The sequence below is a fragment of the Prinia subflava genome (assembly GCF_021018805.1).
Source record: "Prinia subflava isolate CZ2003 ecotype Zambia chromosome W unlocalized genomic scaffold, Cam_Psub_1.2 scaffold_33_NEW, whole genome shotgun sequence".
Lineage (NCBI taxonomy): Eukaryota > Metazoa > Chordata > Aves > Passeriformes > Cisticolidae > Prinia > Prinia subflava.
In genome coordinates this window covers 1,084,090-1,094,686 of record NW_026960610.1, presented here as the reverse complement: position 1 = coordinate 1,094,686, position 10,597 = coordinate 1,084,090, and the positions used below count along the sequence as shown (strand labels likewise).

General features: G+C 42.9%; 1 protein-coding gene and 1 long non-coding RNA gene across 3 annotated transcripts; one reads left to right on the top strand and one right to left on the bottom strand.

The window, feature by feature from the left end:
- Positions 1 to 2,954: 2,954 nt before the first annotated feature.
- LOC134565104 (ATP synthase subunit alpha, mitochondrial-like) lies at positions 2,955 to 10,234 on the bottom strand. Of its 2 annotated transcripts, none has more exons than XM_063424488.1 (12): positions 10,028 to 10,234; positions 8,933 to 9,011; positions 7,684 to 7,853; positions 6,737 to 6,910; positions 6,491 to 6,657; positions 6,198 to 6,346; positions 5,157 to 5,308; positions 4,802 to 5,026; positions 4,588 to 4,695; positions 3,917 to 4,061; positions 3,540 to 3,690; positions 2,955 to 3,159 (listed from the first exon to the last, which is right to left on the bottom strand). In XM_063424488.1, the coding sequence occupies exons 1-12, from the start codon at positions 10,085 to 10,087 to the stop codon at positions 3,078 to 3,080; spliced, it is 1,662 nt and encodes a 553-aa protein (XP_063280558.1). In that variant the 5' UTR covers positions 10,088 to 10,234; the 3' UTR covers positions 2,955 to 3,077. The 2 variants fall into 2 exon arrangements, with proteins under 2 accessions (XP_063280558.1, XP_063280559.1); XM_063424489.1 differs by lacking the exon at positions 10,028 to 10,234 and adding an exon at positions 9,720 to 9,842.
- Positions 9,768 to 10,170, top strand: LOC134565105 (uncharacterized). The gene is made up of 2 exons (XR_010083771.1): positions 9,768 to 9,890; positions 10,008 to 10,170. It is a non-coding gene; the product is annotated as an uncharacterized LOC134565105 (long non-coding RNA).
- Positions 10,235 to 10,597: the final 363 nt, after the last annotated feature.

Genomic DNA, 10,597 nt, shown 5'->3' with positions numbered 1-10,597 from the left:
TGAACAACCTCTGAGCAGTGCTTAAAGATGAAAGCAGCTGAGATAGGCCACTGTGCTGGAAAGCCTGAATCACACCTGCTGCCCTGACCTGCTGCCTGCTTTAACATGTGGATAGCTAAAACAGTACAGTAATGTAAAAAAAACAAAAAAAAAGTATTTTCCACTTACTGAAACGAACCTGCTTAATTGTAACCTGAGGCTTATTTAAACCACACTGCCAAGAGGGCACAAGCAATCATTACGAATCCACGCCATCAATGGCCTAAAGGGGCTACAACAGCTGACTTTCGCAGGCCTCCCTACTCTAACATGCCAGCTCTCCCCAGAAAGATGTCTGACACTCCTGGGCTAAAAATAAGTGTTGTTTTCTGTACTGCAGAGCTCACACTCCAAACACTCAGGCCATTAACAGATGTAGCAGGTTGACCTTGGCTGGGTGCCAGGTGCCCACTAAGCTGCTCTATCACTCCCTTTCTTAATGAGACAGGGGAGAGAAGAAGATGGAGAACAACCAGTGGGTGAGATAAGGCAGTTTTATTACAGTGAAAGGAAAGAAATAAGCAAGAGTCTGCACATGCATAAGATAAAGGAAAGAAAAGTCACTCTCTGCTCCCCAGCATCAGCGATGTTTGGACACTTCCTGGGAAGCAGGGCTTCAGCACGCATAATGGTTCCACTGGAAGGCAAACTGAAGAATCACAAATGCCCCTCTTTCCTCTTCTCTCCCTTAGCTTTATATATCTAAACTGATGTCATATGGTATTGATGCCTTAAGATTTTAGCTTTTCTATTTCTCTATTTTCTATATTTGTAATCCTGCAGTTCCTTAGTGTATAACTCTGAACTCCATATAGTGTTAAGTACTATTTTCCCATTTTGGTCAGACAAAACAATTCCTCTCTAGGCCTGGGAATCAAGGACACCTTACTGTCTCAGGCCCCGAGAAATGTAAACAAAAGCAAGCTGAGACAAAACTTGAAGTCAATGACTTCATTACCTGAAACTGTAATTGGAAGATTAACCCCCAATAGGCAAATGGACCAAATGTATAAAAGTATGAAAACTTGTGACCGGTCATCCATTTTTTTGGGTAGAGCCCTTGGTGAGACACAAACTTTAAAGAATTAAGGATTTTAGAGAAGTTAAGATTTTAGCTAGAGATAAAATTTGCTGGAATTAATTAAAGTAGATAGATAAACCTTGCTAAATTAAAAGTTAATAGTTAGCTATTCTGGATTTGAATAACTAATTGCTTGTCAACTTTATGTTTGCTTAGCTGTGCTTATAATGAGAAACAGAATCTGATAAATAGACTTCAGGAACACAAGACAATTACAAACCTCCTGTGTTCAGAAACCCATTGAAAAGTCACTAAGACAAGAAACTAGGAGTCCTACCAAGGGCTCATTTGCCACTTTGCACTGAAAAGGTAGAAAAGTCAGAACGAGGAAGACTCGTATTCCTTCCTCCTTTTATGACTCCTCCCCATAAAAAGGACCACCAACCCATTTCAAAGAACAAACTACGCATGCTTAATTGCTTTTTGCTAATTACCATACGAAGTAGGGAATGGGAGGTGACCAGGTTATGAATATGCATTTGTATTCAATACTTTTGTAAATAAAAGGCCTGTAATCACCTGCAATTTTTGCGGTGAGTATTAAGAGAGCGATCCCATGGGCTGCCTGGCATTGTAATAAACATACACTTTCCAACTTTAAACTGTTAGAGAGTCTTTTGTCCATCGCAGTTGGATATCAATATCCTTATTTTAATAAATCTCGGAGGGGGGGGGGGGGCTTTGTCTGCCTGAAATGTACCTGAAGGCCCTTCAATAAATATAACCACTCTTTATTACCTTAATTTTGTCTGGCCTCTGTTTTTAGGTAGTCCCAAAAGGCATGAGTATGGAATATCCCTTTGGCTAATTTGGGTCAGCTGGCCTGGTTGTATCCCATCTCAGGATCTTGCCCACTCCCATCCCTTTGATGGGGGAAGGAATGTCAGAGGGACAGCACTGCTCAGCAGTATCCAAAACACTGGTCTGTTATCAACACACTTCCAGCTACTAATGCAAAGCACAGCACTGTGAGGGCTGTGAAATTTACCTGTCAGACCCAGTACAACAGAGCAGCTTGTTAGCCAGGAACTGTGAGAATGCTTCTAGCTGCTTGTAACACAGCAGGTTTGAAGTGGAAGGTAAGATGCTCCTGTGAAGGAAATGAACTGGGAACAGAGTGAACAGCCTCAAGAGCAGTCCTGATCCAGGTAACTGCAGTACAAAAGCTCACCAAGGATTAAGGACCAAGCTCCAGTGTACCAGGTGAAGTTGAATACACCACACAAAGTAGAGCAACTTTTAACTTTCCTACATCCTAGATAGGTCTAACACTAGGATCTCATACCTCACATGGCATGCAGAAGTTGGGAAATTAATGTTCTGGTATATATCCTCCCTCCCTCCCACCCACAAACAATTGCTGACAGTTTACTGACAGAATTAGTCAACTACAGTTGTCCCGAAACACAAGGACCTCAGTTTCAAAAGAACCCATCTTCCAAAAGCCAGGCCCCAGGATAGGTTAGACAGCAATTCTAAGAAATACTCTAACAGTATCAGGCTGTTAGAGATTCCTGTGAGGTCCAACTAGTTACCACCCAAGACAAAACAACATAAACTGTTTCCCCAGCTGAATGCCTTTCTCAGAGATCAGCTGCCTGGCAAAAAGTACGAAAACTCCAAAAGCAACCCTCAGCTCTGTCACAATGGGAACTGTGGTCATAGCTCCAGAAACTGCTATGCTCCCTCATTCATGTAAGGGGAATTTGATTCAGCTGGGGAGTTAAGATGCCCCCAATTATTCAGACTTCCTTTAAGTAAGCATGTGTCACAGGGAGTCCACAGTTTTAAAGGTGAAAGCAACTAGCCAGAAGGCAATCAGAACACACAAGCCTTTTTACATAGGAGCTTTTATTCTCATTGAGATCTGTACATTCAAGTTGCACATACTTTTAAATCTTTGATGGAACTGGAGCACTGGATCACAAGAGCCTGGTCTGTTTGAACAGTTTAAAGTTTATGCCTCAAAAGTAGCCAGGAAACTTGTCACTATTTCTTTCAACTTAGCTTCTGTCTGGTCAGAGATCTTCCCTTCAGTCCTGTTGAAAGAGTTTAGTTAAACTTCTGACACAGAAATAGATATATGGTCAATCCCCAAGACAAAGAAAAAGGCTTCACAGCAAACCTTCCCATTTCTAACAAAATTAGTACATGAATTGAAACATTTCTGTTTGATGCATGAATTTGTACTACTAACAACACCCCTTCTCCATTTTAAGCATCAACTGGGTTTCCTAAGAAATAAAATCATGAAGCTGAACTCTGGACAGCTGGGAAGCTGATTTAATTTCCAGTTCTGGTACAGGCATCTTAAGGCCTGATGTTCTGGGATACACTAATTTAACAGTTCAGTGACCATTATCGGCATTCCAGCCATCAAATCAATACCCTTGGGATGAAGCAGGATAAATCATCATACCTGATTGTGGAGAGGAGGGCCTGGTGCTGGCTCAGTACATGAGCTAGGAAAGCACTCTCAAATTTAGTAATTTTGCTGGGCTCTAGCTTGTCCAAGTGACCTCTTACACCAGCATAGATGACTGCAACCTGTTCTTCGATAGCCATGGGAACTGCAGAAAAGAGAGCACTCATTCCATCAGTAACTCTCACATCAGGACATATCAGTACTACGCAGTCCTTTCTTTGAAGATCAACTGTACATATACAACATGGTTCAAGCAAGTCTGCATTTACCATGTGCACAGAATGGACATGGTAAATGCTGCCACAAAGACCAATCTTGTTAGCACAAGAGACTAACACGAAATGCAGACTTTTTAAGTTCAAGACACTCACCATACTGTCCTTGTTTGAGAAGCTCTGTCAGACGTACACCGCGGTTCAGCAGCTGTTGTGTAGCAGCATCCAGATCAGAGCCAAACTGGGCAAAGGCAGCTACTTCACGATACTGAGCCAATTCCAGCTTCATGGTACCTGCCACCTACAACACAAGATACAGTGTTTGATCGCCTTTTAAATATATCTAGGAGTTTGCAGGTTATCTTCAGATGACAGTTGTCACAAGTCAGCTTTGCTTTCCATACCAGAAAAGTGAATCTCAAGATTCTGACAGATGATTATTTGCATTTCTAAATATCCCACCTTTTAATATAAGTATGCCTCCCTAAAACAGTGACCATTGATATTAAACCTCTAATTCCATATATGGGCTAAAAGCACAGGGTTAAGAGAGCATTCTCTAGGTCTAGTTAGAGCAGTACCCAGCTCAGCATACTGAAACATAATCCTACATCTTTATGCAGATACTATTTTCCTTTCTCCCCCACCTCACTCAACAAGTAATGGAAATATCAAAGAGATCCCCAAAGTTTGTTCCTTATAGTTTCATAACACTAAGGAATCCAAAGCTTTATTCCCTCTCTATTCACAGCTCTTTAGAGTGAAATGGGTTGGAAGGCCTCCACACTAGTCATCTCTTGCTAGAGGAGCAGCAGTTTCATGCTTACCTGCTTCATAGCCCTGGTCTGAGCAGCAGAACCTACACGGGACACAGACAGACCAACATTGATGGCTGGACGGATACCTTTGTAGAACAACTCAGTTTCCAAGAAAATCTGTAAGAGAGAATTGTTTTATTATCTTGGTCAGAAGCTTGGAAGCCTCCTCAGAGACCTGACAGTAAATAACACAGATGTACACTGGGATGTGGAGAAGTCCTACCTGTCCATCAGTGATGGAGATGACATTGGTTGGAATGTAAGCAGACACATCACCAGCCTGAGTTTCAATGACAGGCAAGGCGGTCAGAGAGCCGCCTCCAAAGGAATCATTCATTTTGGCTGCTCTCTCCAACAGGCGAGAGTGCAGGTAGAACACATCACCTGGGTAGGCTTCACGGCCAGGTGGACGACGCAGCAGCAGAGACATCTGACGATAGGCAACAGCCTGCGTGATATAAAGAAAGCTTTCAGACCTCAGAAGCCCATTTAACATTTTGGATTTCTAAACTTGAGGTGATCTTGCAGCTACAAACACCAGTGTTAGACTATAAGGCCTATAAACAATGTTTCCTGACCTGCTTGGACAAGTCATCATAGATGATTAATGCGTGTTTTCCATTGTCTCTGAAGTATTCACCCATGGAGCAGCCTGAATAGGGAGCAAGATACTGAAGGGGTGCTGCATCAGATGCTGTGGCAGACACCACAATAGTGTACTTCATGGCATCTGGAAAGAATTGGAGAAACACCACTGAGTATATTACCACACCATGCCTGTAATCAGCAAATACAACATACATGTGAAGTATTAAGTTGCTAAAGCAAGCCCAGGCAGCATCACTACATTGTTACAGGAAAGCCCACTGTACTAGATTAACATGTCTGTTAGCTCAACTAACTCAAGAAGTTTCAAGAGCAAGTTCACAGCCACCTAACACTTGCAGGCTTCTTTCTCATTTAAAATTAAGTTTAAACTTTAACCAAGACACACTTTTGTTCTAGAAGTAACTCAGCCTGAAAGCCCATGGTTTCCTGGCTGCTGCAAGGCAATACTATCAATTGTTTCACAGTTCCAAACAAATTACTGTCCTAAAATGTGGGGGTTTTTTCCTGCTAGTTATGACTCTGCTTGACCAGCAGACAAGAGGTAAGGTACCTGATCTCTTGCAAGCTCTGTTACATATGCAGTCTTGGTCAACTGTTCCTGAAAAGATGCTATCATTTAATCCCTTATGTTAGGGCAGTCAAGTCTCTCCACTTAAAAATTTAACTGTCATTCACACTTACATGCATATGAAACACATCAAGTCCATATAAATACTTGTAGGCCATAGCTTGTCACCAGGCCTGCCAAGAGGAACCTCTCAACTCTGCTAGGAAAAAAAAATAATAGGCTGACTTTTCCAGAAGAAATTCAGCAGTTTTGGGACCTCAAAATAGTCTTCTAATGCAATGTAGCAAAAATAAGGGATTGTTTTCCCCCAAGATACCTAGAAAGATTTCTTGTCCACAAAAGTAGTTAATTCATTTAATAAAAAAAGAATTCTGTCTATACTTGCAGCTAGGAGAGGTCACAGCACTAGTTACCAGGCTCAACCATCTTCAATAATCTGTACCTGCATCAGTGAGCCTCTTCACCAGCTGAGCAACAGTAGATCTCTTCTGGCCAATTGCAACATAGATACAATACAGCTTCTTCTTCTCATCTGTCCCATCATTAAAACGTTTCTGGTTGATTATTGTGTCAATTGCAATTGAAGTTTTCCTAGGTAACACAGAGGTTGATAAGTTAAGCTGCCTGCAGTTCTCCCAACCTCTACACAGTTTTGAGTTCAGTTCCGTACATTGGCGCACACTGCACTCAAGTCTCTGTAAAAGGAAACATTTCTGGCTTAGGCATTTAACTTACCCAGTCTGCCTGTCACCAATTATCAGTTCACGCTGGCCACGACCAATTGGCACCAAGCTGTCTACAGCCTTAATCCCAGTCTGCATAGGTTCACGCACAGAGATTCTGGGAATGATCCCAGGGGCCTTTAAACCAACTCTCCTACGTGTCTTAGATGCAACAGAACCCTTAAAAAGAGGAAAGAAACTGTTGCAGTCTGTATCACACAGATACAAGCAGAGGTAGTAAGCACCTAGTTACACGTACCTTCCCATCAATTGGATTACCCAGGGCATCTACAACACGGCCCAGCAGCTCTTCCCCAACTGGGACATCCACAATGGCACCAGTCCTCTTCACAACATCCCCCTCCTTGATCAGTCTGTCATTACCAAACACAACAACACCAACGTTGTCGGGCTCCAAATTCAAGGACATACCCTAGGACAAAGGTCACATTATCCTGAGAAAACCCATACCAACATCTACAAAAACTGTCACAGTTTAATATCAATGTGATCATTCTACAGTGTAGAGTATGCCACATAATCTATCTCAATCTTATTTGTAAAAATAGTCAATGTTCTGCTTTTATGAACAATGCATCTATTTCTATATTGGTTAGAGAACCTGCCTGCCTAAGCCTTCAACTTACCACATAATTATACTGCAGCAGGCTAGCATTGTTATTTATCTCTCTAAAAAGAACAGAAAGGATAAGCAGGAGTCAAATACAAGATTTATCTCTTGCCTAAGAATTGTATGAGGGAAAAGCACTAGTTTATTCTCTGGACAAGGCCAGTTAGGTTATTAAAAATATTGGAAGAGCTGTTGGAGTATTCTCAGAACAGTCAGACAGCTCTTTTTATTCTAATGTAGAATGAGGCTGTTATTCAACAGTAAACAAAAAAGCCAGCATGAAACCAAAGAAAACAAAATCCAATAGCAGATTAGTTCTTCTATTTCCTTGATGAAGACACATAAAATTCAAATGTTAGCTGAGAACCAGACACTGAAAGCAAAGTGTCATTATTTCAAAGAATATTTACTTTTTGTAGTATTATATTAACTACTTAATAATTATTAAAGTTGAAATGAAGTTTGTAAGAGGTTCATACAGGTACCTCCAAGAACAGTCTCATTCTCCTTTAAAAGTCTTTATTTTAAAAAAAATATATTTCTAGGCTAAACAAACTGTTTTAGTGAAAGCTTACCTTCAGTCCAGAAGAAAATTCAACCATTTCTTCTGCTTGGACATTTCTTAGGCCATACACACGGGCAATACCATCACCAATGGAGAGCACACGGCCAGTCTCCTCAAGTTCAGCAGAGGTGTCAGCTCCCAAAATACGTTCCTCGAGAATAGAGGATACCTCAGCAGTACCTGGAAAGAGACATTTCACACCTGACTTAGCACATTAATGCAAGATATGAATTCAGTAAGCTTGTCTTGAATTCACAGGCCAACGTGCCCTCTCTGGTATGTCACGAGGTCTAGCAAGCAACATGCTAGATGCATAAGATAAATAACAGCTTCTGTATCCCCAGCTAAGAAAAGCAGCTTCAACACATCATTACAAGACAGCTTCAATTAAAACACTTATGACTATTTAGTTACCAGTTTCCTTCATTACGTCTTACACTATTAACAATCTCCCTCTGGAAAGAAATTAGATTAAATAATTAGGCTAAGAACAGATTCTCACTCCACTTGCAGAGAGGTTACTTAAACTGGAGGCATCAAAACACCCTGTGATTTGTAATCCAAGATCCAAATATATTTAAAGGAACTTGATACATTTAAGAAGCAAGTTATTCAATATAAGCTGTAAAAATGTATTCTCCATATTCCTAAAATTTGTTTGTCAGTGTACCTCCAACAATCCTTAATTTCCCCAGCCAGGCAACAGTAAATAAAACTGTGAAAATTTTATTTCCTAATACATTTAATAATCCCCAGCCACTCTGAAAATTATATACGAACCACTATCAAAAACCACAGCTATGCAGGGCCAGTGTTTTCTGTAAACACCAAAATGCTGGCAGCAAAAAGTTCTGCTCAAGGACAAAACACTGGCAGGCCTGGGAGTCATCTGTTCTTTCATACTGTTACAAACAAGACAGAAAACTAGAATTTGAGGTTTTGGTTGGGTTTTTTTTCTCCAAATAATTCTGCAAGAGTTTTGAATATCAGAATGAGATAATTCTGAATGGAATCCTCACAAAGCAGGTAAACTTTGTAAACTGACGTGTGACCACTCCTTGGTTTGGGCATGATCCGAATAGTTATTAAAGCAAAGTCTGCTGGATGTGACTGTGCAAAAGTTCAGTTAAATACTGTCAGTACGTAAATGTCCTCAAGCATTCTGTCAACTAATACACACATCATATTCAAATTCTCTTTTGTCTGATAGAGCAACTTCTTAAACCACACTGTTATATAAAGACCTTCCTCAGACTCACCAGTTTTCTGAAAGCATGTTTTGGAGGCATGGAGGTTTCTTGTAGCAACAAATGCTGCATCCAGGGTGTTTCTGGAAATCTAAAACAAGTAATTGTTTCAGTAACAGTGAAATTTCTGATCATGAGCTTATAAATTTAATGTGTTTCAATTTTGAGTTTAGCTCCACAGCACTCCAATCACAAGTTTTAGTTATGGAACCAAGTCCAGCACTACTAAGCAAGGACACCTGGTAAGAGACTGCTCTATATTATTCGCTGCATTTTTCTGCACTGCACTGCTGTCACCACCGCGGTACCACAGCAGATCCCAAAGCAACACCTCCTCTCACTTGCCACCTTTGTGCTGAACATCAAATGCTTGATGCAGAAAGAAATCACCACAACCCTCAAGGTTCTCCACAAGGGAGAAGTAATATTGTGTCTTCTAAGGGTTGGCCTTCCTAAAAAAAAAAAAAACCCAAACTGCAAAATTTCTGGTATGGCTAGAACATAGACGAGAGCAAAAACAACGACCAAAAAAAAAAATATCTGTGATAGTGAATATAATAAAATGTTAAAATCCTATGTCCTAAGTAAAGCTCCCAGTGCAGCTCCAGGCACCGTTAATGGTATTTCTCTGAATGCCTGAACAGGCCTCTCCTCCGTTCACCTTCACTAGGGACACCAGCGGGAACAGGTCGGGACAGATCTTCACAATCCCGCTCTCCCCACCAACGCGGGGAAGGAGGGGGGGTGGGAGGGGGAGGAACTCACCACCTGGCAAAGTTTTGCAGCGCAAATCACTCACCTTGATTAGGATCTGGCAGCTTTCAGACATTAACCTGAACCCCAACAGCGCCAAGCGACATTACCGGGGAAGGACAGGCTGTCCCTTGACACCCCACCCCCCCACCTCCCAAGTGAGGGCACCCTCGCTCTCTCAGCAGTAGGCCTGGCCCCGCTGACACCCAGCGCTAAGGTGAGCCCCCATCCCAAACTCCCGACAGCAGGAGGCCGCAGCCTCTCAATGTCACCGCGGCCCCCAAGATGGCGGCGGCGGCGGCCGCCTCCCATCCACCACCTCCGCTCACTGCAGGGAGGGGAGAGCGCGCTCACCAGGCCAGCCTGCCGCGACAGGGAGCAGGCGACGGAGGCAGCCAGGCGGGCGGAGAACATGACGGCGGCGACGGCGGCGACGGCGGCGACGGCGGCGACGGCGGCGACGGCGGCGACGGCGACGGCGGCTCCCTCAAGAAAGACTGAAGTAAAAAGAGGCCAAGCACCAGCCCCACACTACCTCCGCAAAATGGCGGCAGCTCGCTCCGCCTCTTATTACGACGAGGCCGCGCCCAGGAGGTGGGGCGGGGCGAGGCCGGGAATTGCTTCCCCCGCCGGTCTTCTCAAGTGTCCTGGCGCCTTCCATCTGTCGCGCTTCTGAGCGATGGGAGAACAGTTGCATACTTTTATATATATATATATATATATATGCCCTTGAAATGTCCCTCGGCGGGCGGAAAAGGCGGAGGGTGGCGTTGGGGCTGGGCGGGGCTACACAAGCCCAGACAGGGCCAGACTGGGGACATGAGAACCTGAGTAAAGCGAGGGTCGTTGTGAGCTGCACGAAGTTGGGATGTGTGGATTACGGGACAGAAGTGAGACACTAATTTTGAAGCTTTGAGAAAAGCT